Source organism: Sturnira hondurensis, unplaced genomic scaffold (genome assembly GCF_014824575.4).
Source record: "Sturnira hondurensis isolate 20B ecotype Veracruz unplaced genomic scaffold, ASM1482457v3 Scaffold0009719, whole genome shotgun sequence".
In the NCBI taxonomy this organism is placed as follows: Eukaryota; Metazoa; Chordata; class Mammalia; order Chiroptera; family Phyllostomidae; genus Sturnira; species Sturnira hondurensis.
Window position 1 is genome coordinate 2,556,171 of NW_028082350.1, and position 27,671 is coordinate 2,583,841.

A 27,671-nucleotide genomic window follows, 5' to 3' on the forward strand; every position below is an offset into this window, starting at 1 on the left:
CTTGTGAACCATCTGGTCCAAGGCTTTGGTGTTCTGGGAGTTTTTTAAATTACTGCTTTGATATCATCAGCTGTTATTGGTTTGTTCAGACTTTCTGCTTCTTCTTCATTCAGTTTTGGAAAATTATATTTTTCTAGAAATGTGTCCATTTCACCCAGGTTTTCAAATTTCATGGCATATAGTTGTTCATAATAATTTCTTACAATCCTTTGTGTTTCTGTGGTGTCATTTGTAATCTGTACCCTTTCAATTCTGATTTTGTTTATTTGGGTCCTCTCTCTTTTTTTCTTAATGAGCTTGCTTAAAGGCTTGTCGATTTTTTTTATCTTCTCAAAGAACCAGCTCCTGCATTTATTGATCAAAAGGCTCAATAAGTTTGGTAAGAGTAGGGGAAAAAATAAGGAAAACACAAATGAAAACATCAAAATAGATGATAAAATAAATCCAAATAATAACTGTACTTCATAGTGAAAATACATCGACTCTTAGATTATATTCCTGTTTGAACATGCCTAAGTCTCATCAACATAGGGCAGCAAATAGCAAATGATACTGCATAATATTCTGCACATAAAATTTTAAATTATGCAAAACAACACAATGGTTCCTCAAAAAAAATAAACATAGAGTTGCCACATTATCTAGCAATTCTAGTTCTGGAATTGAAAGCAAGTAAAACAGATATTTGTACACTCATATTCATAGCAGCGTATTTATAATAGCCAAAATGTGGAAACAACCCATGTCCATCAACAGATAAATGGGCCGGCCAAGATGGAGGCATAGGTGGAAACACTGTACCTCCTCGCACAGCCAAATTTAAGGACAACAAAGATTAAGAAACAAAAACACAACCAAAACAGACAGAAAATTGAACTGTACCGAAGTCTGACAACAATGAACCATTCATCCAGACCAGTAAGAGGGGCAAAGTCGGCAGCCACGGGAGACGGGCCGAGGGAGGGAAAAGCTGTGGCTGCTGGATCAACCCAGGCATGCAGGTGGCGGTTGGCAGATCCCTGCCATGAGGTAGAAATGGGCAGACCTAGTGAGGGCGAAAGGTGGCTGCTGACCGCGGTCATATATTCGTGCACAGATAAACCAGGTGAAAAAACAGACAGTGAGACAGACCTCGCAACCCAGGGCCCCAGCGCTGGGAAATAAAGCCTAAAAGCACTGATTGAAAAAACTTGCAGGAGTTGAGGTGCTGGGAGAGACTTCCAGCCTCACAGGAGAGTTTGTTGGAGAGACCCACAGGGTCCTAGAATGAACACAAGCCCACCCAGAAGGGCCCAATTTGCTCATGGGAAGTGGCAGAGGTGATCGAAATCCGAGTGGAAAAAACACCATTTTTCATCTCTGACCCCGCCCCCAGTCACAACCCAGCGACTGGGCTGACCCACTCCCGTGAACACCTAAACTTTCGCCCCTCATATGTAACAGGCGCAAACAGACCAAAACATTATGACTCAAGCAGAGGAACAGCTCAAAGCCCCAGAGTCAACACTTCTAACTGACCAAGAGATAGACAACCTATCAGATGCACAGTTTAAAACACTGGTGATCAGGATGCTCACAGAACTGGTTGATTTTAGTCACAAATTAGAGGAAAATGAAGCCTACACTAAGTGAAATGAAGCAAATATCACAGGGAAACAATAGTGATGGAAACAAATCTGGGACTAAAATCAATAGAGTGGACCAGAAGAAAGAAAGAAAATTACCAAACAGAAAAGAATGAAGAAATAAGAATTCAAAAAAATGAGGAGAGGCTTAGGAACCTCCAGGACATTTTTAAACGTTCCAGCATCTGAATTGTAGGGGTACCAGAAGGAAAATGTACTGACTAGAAGGCCTCAGAAGAAGGACCTGTTAAAGCCCATCAGTCAAAAGTGAGAGAAATCTGAAAACCAGTGCCTTAGGGTTTTATTTTTCTCAAATAATGACAGCCCAGGGAGTTTGTGACTCTAAGGTGCCATGGAGGACACAGTCTCTCTCCATCTTTCTGCTCTGCTCTCTTTTATTTACTTATTTTATTGTTCTTCAAGTGCAGTTGTCTCCACTTTCAACCCACCACTCCCCCTGCCCCATGTGTCCCCACCTCCCACCCTCGATCCTACCCCCACCCCTTTGGCTTTGTCCATGTGCCCTTTATACATGCTCCTTGATGACCCTCCCCCTTCGGGTCCCACCCTCCCCTTATCTCCTCCCCCTCTCCTCTGGTTACTGTCAGTTTGTTCTTTCTTTCGATGTCTCTGCATTTCCACCAACAGTGCACTAGGGTTCCCTTTGCTGCTCTGCCCTCTTAAGCTTGTGGTCTTTAGCCTCGGGTTCATTGCCTTGCAGTTGCAAGGTGTCCTCTACAGTTCCAAGCACTTCTCCTGTGCTCAGTGCAGGCAGGAGTGGGGAGGGCAAAGGGCAAAGGGTAAAGGACAAAGTGGAAAGCCAGCTAAGTCTTTTCCCTTTTAAGAAACTTTCCCAGGGGCCTATTCCAGAGACTTCCATTTACATTTCACTTGTCAAAATTGGTTTCCTGGCCACCTCTAACTGCAGGAAAGCCTGGGAAATCAACTCTTTTTTTCTAATGGTGGCCACATTGCTACCCTAAGAAGATACACTGAGAAGGAAACTAGTACTTCTTCCTCAAAGAAATACTTTGGGGTAAGGCAATGAGAACCACACTACCACCAGCTGTCCTCCAAGGATAGTCTAGCAAGTTGCAGGGCTTTTGCTGAGTGAAGACATAATTTGAAGCCCAAAGCTGAATTACTCAAACACATGTTAAGAAAGTCTGGGTAGCCCTGATGTGTGGCTCAGTTGGTTGGGCGGCATCCCACAAAGTGAAAGGTCACTGGTTCAATTCCTGGTTAGGACTTATGCTGGGGTTGTGGGTTTGGTCCTTGGTGGGGGTGCGTATGAGAGGCAACCAACTGATGTTTCTCTCACACATTGCTGTTTCTCTCCCTCTCTTTCTCCCTCCATTTCCCTCCTCTAAAAATAAATACAAATTCTTTAGAAAGTCTGGGCAAACAAGCTGAGTGCTAAGACTTGGAAGAGGACATCCAAGAAAGTCAGGGAACTGACACCCAGGGTCAGCCAGGCTGCATCCTTATGGGCTGAGGCCTGATCCAGATCCAGAGAAAAAGAAACAAAGATATGTTTATCGGTCATCCATAGTTATCCTATAGATGTCTTCCAAGTGTGCCAGTGTTTTTTGACTTTCGGATTTGTAAGAGATTTCTACCTATTAAGGATATCAATATGTACAAAGGGTCTTAATGGAGAGAGGCACCAAATAACTGAGAGTCCACATTCCACCCAGGCTGCAGCTTCATTCAAGGGTAGGGCCCTGAACACTCCAGGGAGAAGGGGAGGCCTAATAGTGGGGCCAAGTCTCCTCTGCACCACTCCACACATGCACACAGGAATCGCTCGGAGATTTACAGTCAGAATTTGGGACATTGCAACACTTAAAAATTGAGATATTATAGATCAAAACATGTATTTCTACTTTACTTTAAAAAAAATTGGATGATCTAGCAAATAGGGAACCCACATTACCTTATGCCACTACCTTCTGCAGCAGAGAACCCCTTCACACAGAAATAGCTTCCAGTCCACCTCAGTCCCCACAGTGGGGTCTCCTGGAATCCAGCTCTATTTTAAAAGTCTCTCCAGGTGATTTACAAACATTGATAATCCCATTGATGATGGGCCTGTGCAGAAGAAAGTGTGTGACTTGAGAGGGTCACCAGGGAGTATCTGGATTTGGCTGATACTGGCTGTGGCAGTGGAACCCGTAGCCTACCAGGGAGATGCATAGTAGTCAGGGTGGCAGAAGTCCCTGGCCCTGTGCCCTGGTCCCACAAGGAGAGGAAGTCACAGTGGTTGAGGTGAGAACAAGAGGTTGGGCAGCCTGGGTGGGAAGAGGCAACCACAGACACAGCAACAGGCTGGTATATCCCAGATGTACCTGCTAAACCCTTTCTGCAGAAATTGCTACCATATGCACAAATGCAGCAGTGTGCAGGTTCTGAGAGCAAGTGCTCAGGAGCCCCACTGTGCATGCATGCAGACCTTAGGACCAGCTCGGCCAGGCTCATCTTTCCGGCAACTGAAGGTTTAAAAATAAGTGTGTTTGATCCACACGTGGATGTGGTTTGAGCAGAGGAGTAGGAGGGAGGGGACTTGAGGTGCCCTTTTCTAGCTCCAGGCCCTGGCCAAGGAGTGCCCTTGGATGCAAGGAAAGTGCTTCAGGGCACAGTCTGGTGGTCAAGCTGCAGGAAGCAAGCCCCAACATAAGTGCACTCCTCTGAGTCCTCCCATAGGGGTGTCCTCCTCTCCCCTTGCCAGGACAGAGTTCTCCTGCTCCCTTCTCTGTAGGCCCTAGTCCCCGGGTCTTGGTGGTGTTCTGCCAGCTTCCTTTGTCCTTTGCAGTCTCACCTGCCCCTAAACCTCTAAGAGAACAGGGATGCAACCAAGGGCATTTTGCCCAACTCATCACCACCTCTCTCACTTTGGGCAGTCACTGCTGCAGACTTTAGAGAGTCTATAAGGCCTGGCCAAGTGACACAGAGTTGGGAGAGGGTAGTACCAGCCTTGTCATCCACAGAGCACAGATCAGGACCCATCCTAAGAACACAAGTCCCCAACACAGTCTCGCCATCGAAGAGTGGACCTAGGTCACTTGCTCTCCTGCCCAGGGGCCTGGTGGCAACTGAACAAGAATGAATAGACAAGATATTGAGAGGCTTTCCCCACAGTTCCTCACCTGGGTCCCCCGTAAGGGACGTAATAGAGATTCAGGATGTAGCTCTTTCCCCCCAGGCTCACAGAGATGTTCCTGTTCTTAATCCAGAAGTCCAATTCCAAGGCAAGGGTCCCAATGTCCCTGGTGGGGAGCCGGGCACCACCTCAGCCTAGGTACGCCTCTCTATTCCCACCCTGGGAGGTCTTAGGTATGGGGAGCCTGCAGCACAGCACGAGGAGAGGGTGCCCACTGTAGGAAGGCAGTGTCATTGGTGTAAGTCACGTAGTAGTCCATCATGAGGGTCAGGAGTGGGGGCTGGCTGCGCTGCAGGTAGTACACGCAGGCCCCATTGGGGACATGTCCATAGCTGCTGAGAAGGAGACTTGCTGACATGCCACTGCCCTGCCCAACCATCATAGCCAAGGCAAACCCAGCTCCAAGCCCATGGAACCTTCCTCTCCTCCACCTGGCCTGGAGGTGCCAGGTGTCCACTTACATTTGCATCAGGTCCAGGAAGTTCTGCAGCATGCCCTTCATCCTCTCGGGCATCTAAGAAAGGAGCAGACCCTCTATCACCCAGTAGGAGTCCCTGGCGAAAGGGACAGCTCAGGTGTCCCAGCCAGGCAGCCCACTCCCCACCCTCTGCCCTGCATACCCAGGCCCAATCAGTGTGGCCCACCCCCACTCAGGCGACCCCACTCACTGGTTCTGGACTCCCCACCACTCTCACCCCTGCAGCTGCTGGCTGCTCACCAGTAGTAGAACTCCAGAAAGCTCCCGCTGGGCACAATGAAGGGGTGCTGAGAGTAGATCAGAGAGAACTGCTCTGGGTGGTGGAGGACCTCTGGCTTCACCTGAAGTCAGGAGACAAGGCACAGGGAGCCTAGACCCCACCCTGCTTTCCCAGAGCCTGGAGGCCAGAGGAGGCTGGCCCAGAGGAGGCACTGGCAGCTGTGGGCTTTGGAGCCAGGAAGCTTGGGCCCTGCTGCTGCTCAGCCCTGTGGGCTCAGTCAAAGACTGGCGCTGGGAACCTGGACTGCTTGCCCCCATGGGCAGGCCTCTGAGTCCCTGCTGTGCTCCATGGTGTGCAGGATCCCCGACCACTCAGCCTGGCACCAGTACATACTCACCACGCAGTGGTCACTACTAGGACCCAGGTTGGGGACCATTTCCTCCAGCTCCCCAAGTCTCTGCTACCACCATCAAGCCAGGCCCAGAGACTCGGGACCCCTCATTCTCTGGCCCAGGTCCCTTTCCCCAGTGAGGTGGATATGGGTGAACATGGCCGAGGGAGAGAGCAAGGTAGGACCAGAGTGGGGCTTGCTGTGTGTCTGTCAGGTATTTCCCTGTTCCTTCCCTGGTAGTTCTGTATGAGTGAGTATGGCTTTAGCGGGAGAGAGGCTTTGGGGGGAGCAGTGGAACGAGGCTCAGGTTTCCTTGGGGGCTGGCTGAGGAAGCAGCCCACACTAGGGAAGGAGCCTGTGTCAGGGCCCTGAGGCCTGGGTGGGAGGACCAGTGCTGTGCAGCCTTGGGCAAATCACTGCTCTCTCTGAGCCTCAGATAAAGCAGAGAAAGTGCCAACGGGGGACTGTGCTGATCACAGGGCTGGGCCACAATCCGTAGTAGCAATGATCATTCCTGAGCAGAGGTGTGGTTGGAGGAGCTCAGGGAAGAGAGAGTTCAGCAGGAGAGTGAACAGTTTGTTACTGGGCATCGAGGAGATGGCAGAGCAGGCTACGTTTGCCTAGGGGGAGGCTAGGAGGGCTTCTGGGAGGAGGTGAGGAGTTACAAGTAGATGTTCCCCTGCTCCCTCTCAGAAATTGTTTATAAAATTCTTATAGCTCTAGAGTGCTTCTATAAAGGCTAAGTTTAGGGACTCTGGTTACTCCATCTAAACTGAGTGCCACTGCAGGGAATGACTCTCAAGCCACAAAGTATAGAAATTCGTGGGAACAGCGCTTGGCTGCTCTGAAGGCCATCCTTTGGGATGAGGAGAAAGGTGTCTGGTTTGACTATGACCTTGAAAACAGAAAGAACCAAGAGTTTTACCCATCCAACCTTGCCCCTCTGTGGGCGGGCTGCTTCTCTGACCCGTCGTGGACAAGGCTCTGAAATACCTGTAGGTGAGGGGGCAGCAGGGCACGTTGTTACACTGGGGGCAGCACAACTTGCTCTCTCCCTGACTCTGAGCAGTGACCTCTGGCAAGTGACAGAGGAGGGCAAGTGGCAAGCACAGCCCTCCTGTGCCTGAGGGTCTCGCTGCAGCCACCAGGGGACAGGTGTGAGCCAAGAAGAGAAGGCCCGGGAAAGCGACCTCTGGCTTTAGGAAAGCCCAGCCTCCTGACTCCCCGCCCAGCCTCCACCCACTGTCACAGTGATGTCCAAAACATTGCAGGACAGCCAGATACTGACCTATCAATACGGGATCCCAACGTCTCTCCGGAAAACGGGCCAGCAGTTGGACTTCCCCAATACCTGGGCCCCCTCCAGGACCTGGTCATCAGAGGTAGGAGGCAGGGATGGGGCATATCCCAGGACCTTACCGCCTGGGTGTAGAGGGTCAGCCTCCCTGGTACTGGGGAGTTGTAAGCAAAGGATACGGGGGTCTTTCTCTGACTCTCCCGCTCTCTCAGCCCCCAGTCAGCAAACATTTATGCCCACTTCTACCTGTCAGGGGAATCGGCCCTCCTCTCCCTCCAAAACCAGGCCCTGGATTACAGCAGGTTTGCCTGTGGTTCCAAAAAGGAGGTTGTAGGGCCTGGACCTCTTTTCCTCCTTGAGAGAGAGACTCAGGCCTCTGAGCCCCTTGGGGCAAGGACTCTGGAGATTCAAGGTCCCGCCTCGGGGCGGGGTCCAGATCTGACCAAGTCGCCCTCACCGCGGACCCAGGAAGTAGCTTTCCAGCTGGCGCAGAATTGGATCCGAACCAATTTTGATGTCTACTCCCAAAAGGCAGCCATGTACCAGAAGGTGAGCGGGTCCTGAGCCCAGTCCTAGCAGTTCTCCTGCCCGTGGTGAGGCAGGGAATTCTCAGGCTTTGCAAAGCCCAGGCCCCGGACAGTGGCGGCACCCAGTGGCTACTCCTGGGCACTGCAGGGGTAAGCGCCAGACCACAGTCCCTTCTCCCAAAGGGCCCCCATTTCCGGCTCCTCCTAGAGGGCTGGATGAGGGGCTAGGGATAGTACTGACCTTAGAGCTTGTCCTCTTGTCCCCAGTATGACATCAGCAATGGTGGACAACCCGGTGGCGGAGGGGAGTATGAAGTTCAGGTGAGTGGGCCAACATCCTACAGGGATTTATGGGGCTCTGCTGTTCCCACCAACTGACCATAACCTTTCCCTTTAAGCCTCAGTTTCCTCCCATGTGTGTCCAAAGGGAGGGGCCTGACTGGTACTCCTTGGTACCCCTGGGACTAGCTAGGCAGGGCCAGAGCCTCTGGGTAGAGATCCCCGCCCCCCCCCCCCCCACACACACACACCTAAAAGCACTTGGGGCCTTCCCCAGGGGTCTTTCCCCACTGGCCATGCCTCTCTCCAGGAGGGGTTTGGCTGGACCAATGGAGTGGTCCTGATGCTCCTGGACCTCTATGGTGACCGGCAGAGTTCAGGGACCCAGACAGCTTTCCTGGAACCCCACTGCCTCACAGTTGTCCTTCTGCTTAGCCTGCTGCCACAGTGATGGGCCTCACTGTCCCATCTGCCTTCAGGTGCTCCCCTGGCTCCAGCTCCTGCCTCATTAAACCTGTGCATGAGTCCCTACCTTCTCCTGCCTCTTCATTCTCCATTGCTGGAGACCCCATGCCCTCCTATACGTCCTGCCCATTCTTGGTCATAGTGGATGGGGACAGGGTAGGAAACTGGAGGTCCTGGGTTAGGCCCTGGATCCCTCCTGGAACATTTTTTTAAATATATTTTATTGACTATACCATTAGTTGTTCTATTCCCCCTCTTCATTCCCCTCCACCCTGCATACCCCCTCCCCCACCATTTCCCCCCTTTAGTTTATGTCCCCGTGTGACAAGTTCTTTAGATTCTATATTTCCCCTACTATTCTTGCCCTCCCCCTGTCTATTTTCTACCTACTGTCTATGCTATTTTCTGTGCCTTCTCCCCCTCTCCTCCTTCCACTCCCCTGTTGCTAACCCTCCATTTGTTCTTCATTTCTATGGTTCCACTCCTGATCTAGCTGTCCTCTTGGTTTGCTTTTATTTTAGGTGTGGTTGTTAGTAACTCTGAGTTTGCTGTCCTTTCACTGTTCATATTTTTATCTTCTTCTTTTTCTTATATAAGTCCCTTTAACATTTCATGTAATAAGGGCTTGGTGATGATGAACTCCTTGAATTTGATCTTATCTGAGAAGCACTTTATCTGTCCTTCCATTCTAAATGAAAGTTTTGCTGGATAAAGCAATCTTGGCTGTAGGTCTTTGGATTTCATGACTTGGAATACTTCTTTCCAGCCCCTTCTTGCCTGTAAGGTCTCTTTTGAGAAATCCGCTGACAGTCTGATGGGAACTCCTTTGTAGGTGACTGTCCCCTTATCTCTTGCTGCTTCTAGGATTCTCTCCTTCATTTTAATCTTGGCTAATGTAATTATGATGTGCCTTGGTGTGTTCCTTCTTGGGTCCAACTTCTTTGGCACTCTCTGAGCTTCCTGGATTTCCTGGAAGTCTATTTCCTTTGCCAGACCGGGGAGGTCCTCCTTTATTATTTGTTCAAATAAGTTTTCCACTGGTGGCTGTTTCTTTTCCCCTTCCGGTACCCCTATAATTCAGATGTTGGAATGTTTAAAGATGTCCTGGAGGTTCCTAAGCCTCTCCTCGTTTTTTGAATTCTTGTAACTTCACTTTTTCCTGTTTGGTCATTTCTTCTTTCTTTCTGGTCTACCCCCTTGATATGAGTCCCAGTTTCCTTTCCATCACTATCGGTTTCTTGTGCATTTCCTTTCATTTCAATTAGTTTAGCCTTCATATGTTCCTCTAATTTGTGGCTAAAATCAACCAGTTCTGTGAGCATCCTGTTCACCGGTATTTTGAACTGTGCATCTGATAGGTTGGCTATCTCTTGGTCACTCAGAAGTATTGGCTCTGGGGCTTTGAGCCGTTCCTCTTGAGCCATAATGTCTTGGTCTGTTCACACCTGTTACATGAGGGGTGGAGCCCTAGGTGTTCACCAGAGCGGGGCAACTCAGTGGCTGGGTTGTGATGCTGTATGTGGGGGCGGGTCCAAAGGGAAGCAATGGCAGTCCCCTCTGCTGCTTCCTGCCGCCAGGGCCCACACGGTCATCCCAGTGCGCTCAAATGTGTGACCGAGGTCAGCCTGCCGCCTTGCGCCCTCACTGGGTCCACCCGGTGCTACCCCAGCTGCCTGGGCGCCTGGGGTTGGGGGATCTTTCCTGCCCGTCCCTGCTCCGCTGCTGGCTCCGCCCCTCTTACTGGTCCCGGTTGAAGGGTTCATTGTTGTCAGACTTCCGTATAGTTCAATTTTCTGTTCTTTGGCTGTGTCTTTGTTTACTAAACCTTTGTTGTATTCAAACTTGGTTGTGGGAGAAGGCACAGTGTTTCCACCTACACCTCCATCTTGGCGGAAGTCCCCCTCCTGGAACATTTTAATAAAGTGGAAATTCTACTCTGTGGGAAGGACCTAACCCTCCTATCCCATGTACCCTAGCCCAGTGCCCCACACAACTTGGCCTCCCAGAAACATACTCCAAATGCTTTATTGTTCTGCTGAGATGTTTACAAATATTGCAAATTACCCAGCCTGGACCTAGCAACCATGGCCCAGTGCTGGAGAAGGGAACAGGGAGGTGGGAATAGTGTTAAGGCGGGAAGGACTGAGGCCAGACCACTGAGGCCTAATCCTCTGCTTTCCATTTTCATTATCTTTCTGTGGCTGAAGGAGGGCAGCTGGGCTTCAAGGCCTTCCTTCTCTGCTGCTCCTCTCCTGCTCGGGTTTTCTCATGGAGTAGCCCTCTGTCCCTGTCAGAAACTCAGCCCTTCTAGCTTTCTCAACCATCCACATTACCTCTCTGGAACTAGGTACTCTGGCTTCATCCCTTCTGGCTCTAAGGAAGGCACGAGTGGAAGGGAGAGGGCTGGCCAGGGGGGCAGCAGGCTGTGCATTAGGGCCTAGAGACACAGGCTGGTACAGGGAGGTTTTTGGTTCCTTCCCCCCAGCATGATAAACCCAGGGCCTGGGCTGGAGAGATGATGGCACATGTACCCTCAGATGTGCCCACAGCTTAAGCAGTGGGCTGAGCTGCTGAACCATGGAGCCAAGGTAATTAGTATGTAACCATGGCAATGAAGCAGTTACTGTGGTGACCATGGCAATGGGTCTGCAAAAAGGGGATGGGGCCTAGACCTCAAAGATAAAACTTGAGGTCTCTGGCCCTTGAGCAAGGTAATAAAAAATATGAATGCGGACTCTGGCTGGTGTGGCTCAGTGAATTGAGTGCCAGCCTGCAAACCAAAGGGTCGCCGATTCACTTCCCAGTTGGCACATGACTGGGTTGTGGGCCAGGTCCCCAGTGGGAGGCATGTAAGGGGCAACTGCACACTGAAGTTTCTCTCCCTCTCTTTCTCCCCTTCCTCCCCTCTCTCTGGAAATGAACAAATGAAATCTTTTTTAAAAATATGGATGTGGGAAAACAAAGGGGTAAGAGCAGGGTTTGAAAGGTACACTGCAAGAGTTGTTGCCCCACTCTGGATGTGGTCTTGCTCAGCCCCCAATGCTCCTGCAAAGGGGGCTGAGGCAAGAGGGTATCTTGGGCCAATTCTGGTACCATAACTGTCCTTTACAAAAGAGAACACAGGCCAAGGAGCACAGGACCCTGAAGGGTTATTGCAAGTGCTGGGCTCCCAGGAGGCTACAAAGCCCCCTCCCTACCTTTGATCCCCTGACTGGTTCTTTAGGAGGCCCAAACTCAGAAACTCACAGAATGAGCTCCTTAGACAACATTGCAAAGTCTTCTTATACAAAAGCACCAGTTATGTTCTCTCCCAGGGCCTTAGGAAGCGCCCAGTGAGGCCTGGGGCCAGGGTGTTACTCTGTCTCCAGGGGCAAGCAGAGCAGGTGGTCAGGCATGGTTCCAGGAGGCCCACAACAGTCAGTTCATGAATTGAGTGTAGCCCTCAGCCCCCGTGACAATGACATCCATCCAGATGCGCATGGCCTCCGCAGATGGGGCCACCATGTAGTATAGCCGGTCATGGGTCTTCACACAGAAGGTCAGGGCTGGGTTCGGGCTCTGCAGAGGGAAAGAGGAGAGTCTAAACAGGGCTCACCCCTGACATCCACAAGCATTCTCCTGCCTAGCCTCCTGGTCTGTACTTTCTCCTCTTTGTCCAAGACAACCTGAAGCTAAGAGCTGAGTCTACATAGGCCTGAAGCCTAGTCACAACCAGTCAAGTGGGCCTCAGGCGGAGATATTCCCCTCCTTACACCTGCCAATCCTCGGGCCCTGGCAAGGTCATATTATGCCAGATAGGGGCACTGTTCCTTCATACCCCCAGATAGAAATGAATGTCAAAAAAAATCAGACACAAAGGGCTGTTCCAGTGAGGATCAGAGTTCTCCTCTCTGCAGAAGAGGGGCAGATGGAAAAAGCTACAAGTGGGATGCTGAGCCCTAGGACCCCAGAGATCACGGAAAGTGGGCATCTGAGGCTTGGCGAAAGGGAGGCTGACTTATACTGCAGTGAGGCAGATGACCAGGCTCATATATCTCCTATTTATCAATCCTCTCTACCAAATCTAGTCTTTAAGGACCCCTTTTAGCCATCCTTTCCACACTGCCCACCCTCATTTGGGAAACATTGTGCTGTCATCTTAGGAGAGGGAGGCAAGCCAGCCAAATTCAAGCCCATGGGGGCATCCTGTTTTCTGCAGTCCACCTTCACTCCTCCTTCAGGCCTGAGGAAAGGAGGAGGGTTTAAGGGAAAGTAAAAGGTCAGAGGCAAGTAGGTTATGAAGGTGTTAATATGCAGTAGTTCTGGTTACTGTACATAGGGAGGGATACCTCTGTTACCACAGTGAGGCTGAAAAACCTGTTCTAGGAAGAGGAGAAGAGAGGAAGGAAAGTTTACAAAGAGAGGAAGGGATGGGTCTGAGACGCTGAGGAGGGCAGGCTGGAGGTCGTTGCCATAGAGCCCACCCATTCCCCGTGACTGGTCCCTTCTGCCCCTTCACCTTGGCTGCACTGCGTAGGTGATCGTAGTATACCTCTTCGATGGCCTGGAAATAGATGACCCCCTTCAATTTTGTCTCATGCTTGTCTGCAAAGGAAATAAGGACCAGGTTGAGGAGGCCTGTCACACTTCAGGTCAGGTTTCACTGCCATGGAGTTTTTCCACCTGGGGAATGGGGTGATTCCCAGGGTTCCCAAAGAGAACCCACATCAGTGCTCAGGCTCACACAGAATTACAGAGAACACAAATTAGAACTCCATTGAGATACCACTTCTCACCTATCAGAATGTTAAAAACATACAAAAGATATAGCACACTTTTGTCAAGTATGTAGAGAAAAGGCTGTCTAATAAATGGCAGGTGGGAGTATATAAACTGGCAAACTGTATAGATGATTTGGCCATACCTACCAATATTGCTGTTTGTCCTTTAAGCCAATGATTATACTTAGGAAAATTTATCTTACACATATACAAAATAACAAATTTAAAGATCCTTTCTAAAAAAAAAAGATCATTTCTGGATCATTTCTGGCAGCAACATTTGTAGTCACAAAAGATCGAAAACAACCCAAGTATCCACCAGATGGAGCCTGGTTGACAAATTATAGTGTACCACATGATGGGATACTAGATAGCTATTATATGAAATAATGTACAAATATCTGATATATAAATTCAGAAACAAATCTATAAAATATATCCAGATATAAATATCTAGACATAGATATATTTGATGTAGAAAATTAGCAGGAAAACAAGGGATGTATTACAGGTTACTTTTTATGTAAGAAAAGGAGTAAGAATACATGTTTGCATTTGTTTATATTCCCCCAAACAAGTACTAGAAGGATACACAAAAGAGAAATAAAAGTGGTTATCTACAGTGAGTGGGGGCATAATTCTCAATTTAAACTTTTCTATGTATTTTGATTTTCAAATATATGAATGCATTCACCTATTGAAGTCTAATATTTTTTTAAAAAGAAGGAAGTATTTAGCATATGAAGGCAGGGGTGGCAGGAAGAAGGTGGGTAAACTACCAGCAGGATGGCATCTGGTCGGGAGAGACAGGGCACTGTCAAAGGCAAACTGCCCAGGCACTACAACTGGCATCCTGGACAGCAAGCCTGAGGCATGAAGGAAAAACATACAATCACTAAGCTCAGATGGTTGGTGGCTGGCAGTATGCACCTTCTCCCATCCCATGTGTCATTTCAAGCCCCAGTCATCAACCCTGGGCCATTGCTGCAGCCTCCTGACATGCCCCTGGACCACCCTAACGCTGAGGGGGTCAGCTTTCTAAAGCAAATCTAATCCTGCTGCCTCAGCTCACAAGCTTCACTGCTGGTTCTCTAACTGAAAACTTGCTGCCTCCTTGGTTTGGCCAAGGCTATTTACAGGCTGGTGCCAACACGTTCCTCTGGCCTTGTCTCACACCCTTCCCCACACCAACCCCAGGTTCTGTCTGGCCATGCTGAGCTTCTCACATTCCCTGGACAGTGTGCTCTGCATACACTGTAATGGTCTCCAGCCCACTCCCTTGGCAAACTGCTAAGTAATGTTTAAGACCCATTACAAATGTCACCACTCTAGTGTACGGCTGTGTTGACTGTGTTCCCACAGCATCCACACTCCTCTACAGAACTCAGGCTGAATCTGAACCCTTCTTGCAATTCATAGATCTACCTCCTCCAAAATCAACAACTACGTGCCTAGCCCACAGTAGGTGCTCAATGAGTTGAATGAATGAAACCCAGGGCACTGGGATCCAGGGAAAAGTCAGAGACCCTTCTCTTAGGCACTTACAATTTAGTGGGAAAGAATGCATTTACCAACTGCGTGACTTGGGTGTCCAAGAGAGCAGCTATGTGTTACAGGTGGTTGTGAGTATTGAATGAAACATTCAAAGTGTGCGGCAGTGTCTAACACATACCATGCAGCATCTGTCATTACATCAATATGCCCCTTGGCTGATGTCACATGTCTGTCACAGACAGACCCTGTATAACACAGGAGTTACACAGTGAAAGACAGAACCAGTCTCAGTAAGATGGGGCCAGGAAAGGCTTCATGAAGGTAATATCTGATCTGGACTCTACAGAATGGAAGGGGGGATTCCATCAAGTAGGTGCAAGGAAAGTCCAGGCAAAGGCAGGGAGAATGGCAAGTTCAAGGTAAAAGCAGGCAAGGAACACTAATCCAGGGCCCTGATCCTATTATAGGCTCAATCTCCATCCAACACTTCTTCTTCAAGATAAGGACCCAGCCCCACCCTGCCCCCTGCCCACTCTCTCCATTCCCTTGCTTCGTTGTAAATAACAACTCAATCCTTCCTGTGCTTCCTAACCACCTACCTCTCCATGATGTTATGCAATTTGGCTCCCACTCTTGTATATAGCAGAAGTCTTTCTCTTGTTAGGCTCCGATGACTGAATTGAGTGGCCTTTGGTTCCAAATTATTCTTGGCCTTCCTACAGCACCATCACCACTAGAGACACCCCTGTTTACAAATGTCCACTCCTTTGGCTGGCTTCCTTCCATTACCACCCCTGTCTAAACTTGGTCTCCTTTTGTTTCATAAAAGGAAGGTCACATATGCCAAGCACCAGCTCAGCACCTGGCATGTAGATTCCTGCCTCCTGCCCCTTCTACCTTTGCTGGTCCCTCTTCCTCCTTCCTCACAAGAGTGCAGCCCCCTCTCTCTGCCTTTTCTTTTGTAATTGCCCAGGTCAGTCTTAGCTCTGCCTCTTAGCAACTGTGAGACCATAAACAATTTGCTTAACCTCTCTGAGCCTCTTAATGATATGTTATTGATTATGCTATTATAGTTATCCTGACTGTTCCCCCTTTGCCCCCACCTGACCCAGCACCCCACATACTCCCTCAGGCAATTGTTCATGTCCACAGGTCATGCACATAAGTTCTTTGGTTACACCATTTTCTACACTGTATCTTACATCCTCGTGGCTATTCTGTAACTACCTAGTAGTACTTCTTAATCCCCTCACCTCTTCACCCATTCCCCCCGCACTCCTCTTCCATCTGGCAGCTATCAAAAACGCTGTCTGGAGCCCTGGCTGGTGTAGCTCAGTGGACTGAGTGCGGGCCTGCGAACCACACGATCGCGGTTCGATTCCCAGTCAGGGCACACGCCTGGGTTGCAGGCCAGTTCCTGGTTCCAGTTCCCGGCAGTGGATGCATGAGAGGCAACCATACATTGATATTTCTCTCCCGCTCTCCTTCCCTTCCCCTCTAAAAATAAATAAATAAAATCTTTAAAAAAAAAAAAAACGCTGTCTGTATCCATGATTCTGTTTTTCTTCTTTGCTTAGTTTGTTTTTTAAATTCAATTGTTAATAGATATGTATTTATTGCCACTTTAGTGATCACAGTTTTTATCTTTTCCTTAAATAAGACCCTTTAATATCTCATATAATAATGGTTTAGTGGTGATAATAAACTCCTTTGGTTTTTTTCTTGTCTGGGAAGTTCTTTATTTGCCCTTTGATTCTAAATGATAAAGTTGCTGGGTAGAGCAATCTTGTCCGTAGATCCCTGCTTTTCATCTCTTTGAATACTTCCTGCCAATCCCTTCCAGCCTACAGTTTCTTTTGAGAAATCAGCTGACAGGCTTATGGGAGCTCCCCTGTAGATAAGTAACTGATTTTTTTTTCCTGTTTTATATAATTTTTATTTTATTTTTTTATTAAGTAACTGCTTTTCTTTTGCTGCTTTTAAGATTCTCTTTAACTTTTTTAAAAAATATATTTTATTGATTATACCATTACAGTTGTTCTATTTTCTACCTACTTTCTATGCTACTTATTCTACCTTCTCCCCCCTTCTCCTCCTCCCACTTCCCTGTTGCTAACACTCCATGTGATCTCCATTTCTATGGTTCCACTCCTGATCTAGCTGTCCTCTAGGTTTGCTTTTGTTTTAGGTGTGGTTGTTAATAACTGTGAGTTTGCTGTCCTTTCACTGTTCATATTTTTCATCTTCTTTTTCTTATATAAGTCCCTTTAACATTTCATGTAATAAGGGCTTGGTGATGATGAACTCCTTGAATTTGACCTTATCTGAGAAGCACTTTATCTGTCCTTCCATTCTAAATGAAAGTTTTGCTGGATAGAGCAATCTTGGATGTCGGTCTTTGGATTTCATGACTTGGAATACTTCTTTCCAGCTCCTTCTTGCCTGTAAGGTCTCTTTTGAGAAATCTGCTGACAGTCTGATGGGAACTCCTTTGTAGGTGACTGTCCCCTTATCTCTTGCTGCTTCTAGGATTCTCTCTTTCATTTTAATCTTGGCTAATGTAATTATGATGTGCCTTGGTGTGTTCTGTCTTGGGTCCAACTTCTTTGGCACTCTCTGAGCTTCCTGGATTTCCTGGAAGTCTATTTCCTTTGCCAGACCGGGGAGGTCCTCCTTTATTATTTGTTCAAATAAGTTTTCCACTCGTGACTGTTTCTTTTCCCTTCTGGTACCCCTATAATTCAGATGTTGGAACGTTTAAAGATGTCCTGGAGGTTCCTAAGCCTCTCCTCATTTTTTTGAATTCTTGTTTCTTGATTCTTTTCTGGTTGGATGTTTCGTTCTTCCTTCTGGTCCACTCCATTGATTTCCCTTCATTTCAATCAGTTTAGCCTTCATATGTTCCTCTAATTTGTGACTATAATCAACCAGTCCTGTGAGCATCCTGATCACCAGTGTTCTGAACTGTGCATCTGAGAGGTTTGCTATTTATTTTTCACTAAGAGTTATCGGCTCTGGGGCTTTGAGTTCTTCTTGAGCCACATTTTGGACTGTTCGCGCCTGTTACGTATGAGGAGCGGAGCCCTAGGTGTTCACCAGGGTGGGGCAACTCAGTCGCTGGGTTGTGATGTTGTCTATGGGGGCGGGGTCAAAGGAAAGCAATGGCAGTCCCATCTGCCGCCTCCTGCTGCGGGGGCCCGAGAGGTCTGTCTCACTGCGCACGAATGTGTGACTGTGGTCAGCCCGCCGCCCTACACCCTCACTGGGTCCGCAGCTGGGGCCCGCGCGGTCCATCCCACTGCTCAATCCTCTGCTGGTTTATCAGCGCGAATGTGTGACCGCAGTCAACCTGCTCCGCACCATCACTGGGTCCATGTTGCTACCCGGGCTGCCTACGCACCTGGGTCGGGGGATCTTTCCTGCCCGACCCTGCTCCGCTGCTGCCTCCGCCCCTCTTACCAGTCCAGTTGAACAGTTTGTTGTCAGATTTCCATATAGTTCAATTTTCTGTTTTTTGGCTGCATCTTTCTTTACTAAACCTTTGTTGTATTCAAACTTGGTTGTGGGAGAAGGCACAGTGTTTCCACCTACGCTTCCATCTTGGCGGAAGTCCTGGGTGTTCTATCTTTAACTTTTGACATTTTAATTATGATGTGTCTTGGGGCGGGCCTCTTTGTATCCATCTTGTTTGGGACTCTCTGTGCTTCCTGGACTTGCAAGTGTATTTCCTTCACCAAATTAGGCAAGTTTTCTTTCAATATTTTTTCAAATAGATTTCTGATATCTTGCTCTTTCTCTTCTCCTTCTGGTACTCCTATTATGTGAATGTTGGAATGCTTGAAGTTGTCCCAGAGGCTGCTTACACTAGCCTTGTTTTTTTGGATTCTTTTTTCTTCTTGTTTTTTGCTTCTGATGTTCCAAGTCATTGTTTTGATTTTCAGCTTAATCCACTCTACTGTTGTTTCCCTATAACTTATTTCAGTTAGTGTGTCCTCCATTTCTGACTGGATCTCTTTTATGCTGTTGAAGTCCTCATAAGTTTCTTGAGCATCCTTACAACCAGTGTTTGGAATTGTACAACTGACAGATTGCTTATCTCCATTTTGTTTAGCTATTTTTTGGAGTTTTCTTCTGTTCTTTCTTTGGACCATGTTTCTCTGTCTCCTTATTTTGGCAGCTTCCCTGTGTTTGTTTCTGTATATTAGGTAGAGCTGCTGTGACTCCCTGTCTTGGTAGTGTGGCCTAATGTAGTAGGTGCCCTGTAGGGTCCAGTGGCACTGCCTCCCTTATCACCCAAGATGGGTACTTAAGATATGCCCTTTGTGTGAGCTGAGTACACCCCCCTCTTGTAGTTGAGCCTTGATTACTGTTGGCAGATCAGTAGGAAGAATTTACCTAGACCAGTCAGCTGCAAGTACCAGTGGGGACCACTGACCACCAACCTCCACCCTCTGTGGAGGATCAGCTGTGTAGGTGCAGGGTGGTGGTGCTCTGCTGTGATCCATAGTTGTCCACTGGGAACATAGGCTCTGGGGTTTTCCTGGGTGGTACAGGCCAATGTCAGCCCACTTGTGTTCTGCCCAAGGCCACCCTGCCTGAGCTATAAAGCAATCTCAGATGGCTGCTACTTGTGCTGGGCTCAGAGATTCCCAAGCAAAGCCTAGCTGTGAATCTAGGCTGGCTGCAGCTAGTGCCAGACCTGGGACCACTCATCAAGAGGTACAGGGGATAGGGGCTGAAGTCAGTTGTTGCTTGTTGAGAAGATTTAGGATGTTGTGAAGCATAAGCTAAGACCAGCCATTCATACAGAAAAGCAGCTTGGGTGAGTCCATGAATTGGGTGGGACACAGTCTCAGGGGATCTCCAGGATGGGGCAAACAGTGTTAGCCAGTTTCATGGAGTCTTCAATATAGCGCCTGCCTGCTGCCTCTCTGGCTGTTGGGGGAGGGCTCATAAAAGGGACAATGGCCCCTGCCCCCATTCTGGTCTGGCAAAAAGCTGCACCCCCGCTCTTGCCTTGATATCGACACTTTAGTTCCTCCCTAGAAGTCACTCATGCCTTTCAAGCTGCTACCCTGGTGCTGGAGCTCAGAGGGAATGAATCTAAATCTGCATGTGGGTTCTTTAAGGGGAACTGCTTGAGACTCCAGAATTTTCTTCCACCAACTCAATCCCCATTGGTGGTTGCAGCCAGAAGTTATGGGGACTTATCTTCCTGGCACTGGAACCCTGGGCTGGGGGGCCTGGTATGGGGCTGGGACTCCTCACTCCTGAGATAACCCTCCCAAATTTTTATCCATCACATGTGGATGAGGGACCAGATCATTCTATGTTTCTGCCCTTCCTACCAGACTGGATGGATGTGGTTTCTTTAATTCTGCAGTTGTCAGACTCAGACTTCCATTCAACTTGATTTTTGATGGCTCTGAGTGACAATTGCTCTATATTTTAGTTGTAATTTTGTTGTGGTTGTGTGAGGAGATGAGCTGTGTTTACCTATGCCATCTTATCTGGAAGTCTCTAAGCTTTATTTTCTTTATCTGTGAAGTAGGTATGGAAACAGTACTTCTCCCAAAGATTATTATGAAGAGTGAATGAAATGATGCATGTAGAGTGCTCAGCATAGCATGATTCATATAAGTGGTCAATAAGGATGATCTGCTATTTTATTATTATTACTATTATTATTCCACCAGGTTCAACTTTCACTCTGCCTCTAATCCTGACCTTTATCTTAAGCCTAGATGTCCTTGGGGTGCTTCAACCTCAACATGCCTAAAAGGAAGCTCTTTTCCCTAGGCCTGTTCCTCTCAATCCCAACAAAGTCTGTTCCCAGGCAGGTGTAAACATGGGGACACTTGTACCTCTACCTCTCCTGTCTCCCCACATGGAGGGCCCATGTGCTCATGGAAGACTTCTTGGAGGGAGTGGCACCTGGTTGAAGACCAGGGAGAGAAAGCAGGGTTCTCCAGGCTGGGCCTCCCCAGTACCAAACACTCCAGCCCTTTCCTTTCAGGCTCCCAGCCAGACTGTTCTTCCTGGCTTTGTGGTTGTGTGGGACTGAGTAACTGGCTGGACAAACCCAGCTGAGGCATCTGATAACAATGCAAGGGCCAATTAGGCTTCTCTTTATTCTCTGCCATGGTGGCCAGGAATGTTCCAGAAAGGCATGTGCTAAAGCAAACAGAACACTGCTGCAGAGCAGATCCCCCACCACCTACAAAACATACAACATGCATCAGGAGGAAAAAGGGAAACTGTGGTTTTGAGCCACAGGGATCTTAGGACTGGCTGTTTCCACAAAACACCCCAGCCTCTCCTGACTAGGGGGTGATAGAGCAGAGGGAATTCCAGGCATGGGAAACTAAGCTGGGAGAGTGAAGGGAGCAAGATGGGCCAGTGGGCCTGAACCCAAGGTTGTCCTGAGCACACCTTGGCACTGCTCAACTGCTTGTCTTGGAGTCTTTGAGGGAACTTGCTGAAAGGGGAATTCACAGTATTCTGTGCAGTCACAGTGTCTGGGCATCCCTACAGCTTATCCACCATGTTTTAACTCTCTGTTCATGTACATCAGCTGCCTCCTTGACAGTAAGTTCCAAGGGAGAGTGCTGCAGCCATCTTGCTTATCACTAGAACTAGAACCATGCCCAGACCTTATTAGATATTTAGTAATTGCCAAGTTAATCAATGGATAAGCAAATAAATGGAGGTAAACCAGGTACACCCCGTACATTTTCTGGAGGATGGGAGGAAGGATAAGACCCAGCCAAGCCTTTGGCCCCCCAACTCGGAAGCCTGGTATCTTTCCAGAAGACCAGCTGTCCTGGTAACAGAGCCCAGGGGTCTGGGTTTAGCGAAGCTAGGTGGGAACTCACCCACATAATAGGAAAGGGTACGCTTGAGCCGGTCGAAGACAAACCAGCGCTTCTTCCATGATTTAATTTTGCCGCCCATCTTGACCAAGTAGCCTCGGCAGACCTGATGGGAAGCAGAAGTAAGGACGGACCCAAAAGCACAGCCCCTAAACCTTTCCTCCCTGAGCAGCAACGTAAGTGCCATCACTTGTGCCTATATTCATTGTGGGAGGGCGGTGTACAGGGGTGGCAGGGTGCTATCCTCAACATTTCTTCAAGCCAGAAGAAATACCAGCTCCTGGGACAAAGACCTCTGGTGTTAGGTCAGGAACTGAGGCCACTATTCTGAGGACTGAGGAGGGCCCTCCCTAGCACCCCAGGGCCATGCACACCAGTACCTTGCTGCTGAGTACCACATGCAGGCAGGTATCAACACCATGTCCTGAGGACTCAATGTGGGTCTTCAGATCAAAGTCCTCTTTCCGGACTGGCAGGTAGCGGGTCAAGGGTCGTGCCTGGGAGCAGAGGGAAGGGTCAGCAGAGTCTCCGCTCTTCCCCATCATTTCCTTTTCCAGGCCCCTAGGCTTCAGTCCTCACTCCTGCCATTACTCCCTCCCCACCCCCATGCTGCCACTCTGGTTTCACAGGGCCTGTGGCAAAAGCAGAGACCTAGCATGTCTGTGCTGGGCAGACTAGGCTTGGGCAAACTACTGAGTGACTCTATGCCTATGTTTCCCCACCTATGACCAAGATACAGCCATACTTGTCTTGTCCCTGCCCCTCTTCTCCCTCCAGGGCTGAATGGAATAAACCCAGAGGCCACATATGAACAGGCTCTGGGAAGAAAAACCCAATAGGAAATCTGGTCTCTGACTTCCTGAGGACCTTGTCTGGGTCATATCCCTTCTCTGGGCCTCAGTTTCCTTATATGTAAAACAAGGGATTTGAACTATAAAATCACTAAGGTTTGTTCCACCTCAAAAACTCTTATACTACAAAATGAACAACTTCCAAGGGGTACCCCCAAAATGGGCTGGCTCTACCCACTTCCCATAGCACACTGTTGGTCCCTGCAGCAATGCCTCAGTTCCATGAGACAGGGCTAGAGAGTCCCAAAGTGGCCACAGACAGAGAGGGGAATTAGGCATTTGACAGAGATTCTAAGCACAGTGGTAAAACTCTCAGTATCTGATTATTTTTCTTAATTCTCAAACCTAATCAAGGCAGCCTATTCCTAGGAATTTATATTGTTGCATTACAGGAAGTCAGGGACCTGTGATAGCTGGTGACTACTGGAAGGAGATCCCAAGGGACCCCCACCCTGGGGAGGTCAATGGAAACCCAATATAAGGAACAGCCTGTCTGAGTCCCTCAGGTTCTCACAAGGGCTAGGATCTGGGACCAGAAACATGGGTACATTTCCCTACCCAACCTATATTCTCCTCCTACCTTTAAATGTTCTGCTCAAGTCTCCTATGTAAGGAAAGAGTCCAGAGTTGTGTTTCGTATAGGGAAGGATTCCTGTCCCAAGGAGAAACTAGTATAATTTTCTCTTGGAGATATAACCAACAGTCATAGCCAGGTCATCTGCTGATAGTAGGGCCTGGAGCCAAAAGGTGTGGTGGAGTGAGGGTCAGGACTGCCATGAAGCACCAGGTACAGGAGTCCATCAGAGAAGTGAAGGGAGGCACAGCAGAGCCTCATGAAACAGAGATGAGGCCCTTGAAAGAGGCCAAGGGGAGCCACCCTGATACTTGACTCTTGGCTCCCATCTCTGAGAGGCCCATCCAGACCATCTTCTCTGACCCGAGATGTTAGCAAGGTAGTCTGTCATACCCCCCCAACCCATCCACTCACAACATACACATACACACATACAGAAACACACTGGCTTAACAAGCCCCTGTTCCTTGGGACTGAATGAGTCTCTGGTAGAATTTTGCTTGTGCTGAGCCAACAGTAATCTTTTTTTGAGTAGAGCAGCTTTTACAACCTAGAAGAGTTGCCCTAGAATGTCTCTACCCCTCCACAGCCTCACCCTCAAGCCAGTACCCACCATACCCCACTGCCCACTTACCTGAGAAAACTGTTTCTCTCGCATCTTGACCTCCTTCTCCACCAGCTGCTGCCTCCTGGTGCTCTCACTCTGAAGCCTCCGTTCCACTGGCTCCCCATGCCTCTGTTCCTCCTCCAGGGCTTGACGCCGTAGCTCCATCTCCTGCTCCTTCCACCAAAGCCAGGGATCAGTGCCCACAGCTGCCCTCTTCCTCCATCCCCAGTTTCCCCTTCTCAGAAGAGGGCAGAGCCACAGGAGACTCCCCTCTCAGTGAGTAGCCTGGCATTCAGAGGCATCATCCTCAAAACCCACCCTCGCCCTGGCTGGTGTGACTCAGTTGGTTGGAGCATCATCCAGTAAACTGAGAGGTTGTGCGTCCAATTCCTGGTCAGGGCACATGCTTGAGTTGCAGATTCAGCCATGGGAGAGACAACTGATTGATGTTTCTTCCCCCACCCCCTCCCTACCTTCCCCTCTAAGCATGTCCTCAGGTGAGCATTAAAAAAAAACTCTCTCTTCAAGGACCTTGCTGGGTCAATGCTTTAAAATCAGATGGCCCTGCATTCAAATCCCAGCTCAGCCACCAATGTGAACTGTGGAACCCTGACAAAATCATTTAAATTCCACAAGCCTCAGCTGCCTCACCTGGAAAATGGGGCCAAGAATGCATATTCCTATTATCATAATAAAAATTAAATAAGATCTCTGCCCATCACTGACATCATTTATTTATTTATTCAATAAATAAATGGGTCTCTTGTAATTGTTATCTGAATTCCTAAAACGCTGATTATCTAGACTTTTTTTGACAGTGAATATATTCAGTGGTCCTTCCCTAATCACTAAGGCCCGTTGAAACTCCAAACTAGAAATATTGGTACTTAAACTACAGATTTTATGGGAGGGAAATGAACCAATGAAAGCCATTATTAAAACATCTTAAAAGCCACCCTGGCTGGTATAGCTCAGTGGATTGAGCGCGGGCCTGTGAACCACATGATCATGGTTCGATTCCCAGTCAGGGCACATGCCTGGGTTGCAGGCCAGTTCCCGGCAGGGGACGCATGAGAGGCAACCATACATTGATATTTCTCTCCCTCTCTCCTTCCCTTCCCCCCTAAAGATAAGTAAATAAAATCTAAAAAAAAATCTTAAAAGTCGTTAAAACTAATCATTAAATACAGAGCACTTCAGTGATGTTTTATGTGTCTTAATCAATGATAATGACCTTTATACCACTAACTTCCATTTGGCATGTCTTCCTAGCTTAAAACTTAGCAAAATCTCCTTCCTCCCCATTTGCCAATAGATGCTTATAAATTTGTACTTCCCTAATATGACTACAACTAAAAGCCTTTTTTTCCTGGTGTTTGGAGCTGCTGACTCCTGCTCTCCAGGTCCTACTCTCTCATCTCAAAAGATGCAGAATGACCAGATGGTGGAGGAAGAATAGCTTCCACAGATCCCTTATCTAACCTCCTCCCAAGGCCTGGGTTTCCTCAGACTGGCTGTGTCCAGGATAAACTACTGGTCTCATTGGTGTGTCCCATCTCCAGGTCATTGAAGGAGACATGACTTCCCTCAGCCCCCACTTGCTCCCTGAGGTTCCCCAAGCCAGCACTTCTGCTCTGGCTTGGACATCTGGCAGATGCCTTCTCTTCTGTCCCTATTACTCAACCCTCAGTTGCTGCTTTTTCTAACCATCCCCAAGAGGAATGACCAGCCACTCAGGTAGACAGGAATCAAAATTCCCATGGTGACGAAAACATCCACAGAAACAAACACACAAAGACTAGATGTTCCCATTCAGGAAATTCATGTTGGACAATGGTTACTGCGCTGCCTCCTCTTTTCCTACAAGGTGTGAAAAATGAATCTCACCAAGCCTCCATATCCCCACCTTTTTCCTCAAGGGAATGTTGCAATGATAATGTGGGTGAAATGTCCTGGGATAAAATGCAGGCCTTTGGCAAGTAAAAGGCAGCACTGGAGCCCCACGGCCTCTGCCTCTGAAGCCCAGATCTGCCTTACCTTCGACTCCATGAGCCGGCTCTTCTTCACGTGAGCTTCTTTCAGCATCTTCTCCATCTCCTCGATCTTGCCAACATCCAGGCCACTTGTGCTGGAGGAGGAAGAAGAGTGGTGCATCAAGGAGCTGAGAAGCCATCTGGCAGAGGTGGTAGATCCATCGTGGGGGAGTGCAGAGTTGACACCTCAGGCGGGATGGGGTGGAGGTTAGGTACCTGGACACATTGTCAGGGGAGCAGGCTGAGTTTCCTCCTGTGGAGATGCTGGTCTCCATGCTGTCAGAGCTCTCCAGGCTCAGTGTGTCGTAGGCGTGTTCACCCTCCTCCCCACGCTCCCGCCCAGCCGGCAAGTGGTGCAGGATGGAGTGGTGCATGAGTGGGGGGAAGCCCAAGGGGCCTGCCAAGAAGGGGGATGCCCCGTGCAGGGCATCCCACTGGCACTGAGCCTCGGCTGCTGCTTTCTGCTTCAGCTCAGCCAGTCTCCGCCGCTGCTCTTCAATTACCTGCTGCCCTAAAGGAAGAACAGGTGGGAGTCACAGGGGGCAACCCAGCTGTGTGGGGAGGACACTGGCAGCATCACAGACAGAGAGAAGAAGTGAGCAGGAAGAGGCTAACACAGGGCACCCACATCAGCCCCACGAGCGTCCCTGAAACCTCCCCCCGAGTTCCAGGGCCAACTGCCCTGCCATCCAGCTACAGCGGCACAGTCTGGCTTTAGCGCCCCTTCTACATCCTGAGTCCACACAGGGCACTGATCCTGGCCACGTGGTGTCTTGGCAGCATGATGGCCAGGGGCCTCCAGCTCACAACAAAGGCATGAATAAGTGGGGACACATGAACCCACCCTGCCCCCTGGGGAAGGGAAAAGGAAGAGATGGTGGGAGCCCCATGAACACCCAGGATGTCAATGCAGAACCAGCAGCAATGCAGAAGCAAGAGCAACAGCAGCAGGAAAGAAGGAAGGGGAAACAGGTGGAGCACACCTGAGGCAGCAGAGTGCTCAGTTCGGGGAGTGAGGCAGCCAGACATCCTACCCCAGCTCAGCCTGGGAGCCTGTCTATGGGCAGTGGGGACCTGGACAGAATACATCATGCAGATGCCTGGGCAAAGGGTGCCTGGCCAAAGCAGACAGCTTTGGCTGGTCAATGTCCTCAATGATCAACAGTCTACCTGCGGGGTCGTCAGTTAAGAGGGGTTCTGCAGGAAACAACTCGACTGGTATGGGGGATCCCAGCAGAGGGCAGAGAAGAGAAGCACAGAGTGGGTGACAGGAAAGAGAGGCACAGACATGGGCTTTCAAAACAACCAAAATACACTCCAGCAATAAGGACTCCTGGGTTTCCAGAGCCAACATCTTAGGGAACCATTTCTAGAGGTCAAGTCCATCCCCCTGCCTCCAGACAGGGCAAGGCATATGCCCACTCAGGTCAAAAACCATTTCCTTTTATTTGCTGGGCTCTCTAGGAAAGATCTCACAGCTTCCTGGCCTCAAAGCCCTATAGTCTCCTTTAGGCATATAATCTAAATCCTTTCTGCTCTTGCCTAGATCCCAATTAAAGAAAAACATGCTGCCCTGGCTGGCATAGCTCAGTGGATTGAGTGTGGGCCTGTGAACCACACAATCTCGATTCGATTCCCAGTCAGGGCACATGCCCGGGTTGCAGGCCAGTTCCCAGTAGGGGACTCACGAGAGGCAACCATACATTGATATTTCTCTCCCTCTCTCCTTCCCTTCCCCTCTATAGATAAATAAAAAAAATATGCTGTGAACAGTATGGACATGAATGAGAATGGGAGAAGGCAGGGAGGCAGATATTCAGGGCCCCCAGGAAAGTAGATGGGCTGGCATTACAGCCACTCACCCTTCTGCTGCAGGGCCAGCTGGCGCTTGGTCTCAATGTCCTGCAGTGTGGCTGCCAGGTTGCGAGGAAGGCTTCCTGTGCCATTCTGGGCAAGTAGAGCACCCTGGAGGGAGATGGAACACTGAAACATGAGGCTCAAAAGAACCCCCACCAAGGCTTTCGTGGGTGACTTGGGC

At 49.0% G+C, this 27,671-nt stretch overlaps 2 protein-coding genes across 15 annotated transcripts in view; one reads left to right on the forward strand and one right to left on the reverse strand.

Annotated features, from left to right (window-relative positions):
- The first annotated feature begins 5,194 nt into the window (after positions 1-5,194).
- Positions 5,195-8,574, forward strand: TREH (trehalase). Its single transcript, XM_037057353.1, is given in 9 exon segments — positions 5,195-5,329; positions 5,842-6,052; positions 6,663-6,842; positions 6,845-6,873; positions 7,146-7,227; positions 7,230-7,256; positions 7,608-7,720; positions 7,966-8,019; positions 8,288-8,574. Coding segments are annotated over 9 exon segments (972 nt in total). The 3' UTR covers positions 8,429-8,574.
- Positions 8,575-10,444: 1,870 nt separating this feature from the next.
- Positions 10,445-27,671, reverse strand: part of PHLDB1 (pleckstrin homology like domain family B member 1) — a 51,721-nt gene continuing 34,494 nt past the window's right edge. For 12 of the 14 annotated variants that reach the window (XM_037057437.1, XM_037057443.1, XM_037057440.1 and 9 more), the window contains 8 exons: positions 27,496-27,598; positions 25,850-26,144; positions 25,638-25,728; positions 23,628-23,774; positions 21,949-22,065; positions 21,572-21,674; positions 12,941-13,026; positions 10,445-12,000 (listed from right to left, as the gene is read on the reverse strand). In XM_037057437.1, coding sequence (XP_036913332.1) covers positions 11,860-12,000; positions 12,941-13,026; positions 21,572-21,674; positions 21,949-22,065; positions 23,628-23,774; positions 25,638-25,728; positions 25,850-26,144; positions 27,496-27,598 — 1,083 coding nt within the window. In that variant the 3' untranslated portion in view covers positions 10,445-11,859. Of the gene's footprint in view, positions 12,001-12,940; positions 13,027-21,571; positions 21,675-21,948; positions 22,066-23,627; positions 23,775-25,637; positions 25,729-25,849; positions 26,145-27,495; positions 27,599-27,671 lie in introns of those variants that run through there. The other 2 variants (XM_037057439.1, XM_037057449.1) reach the window with 2 other exon arrangements.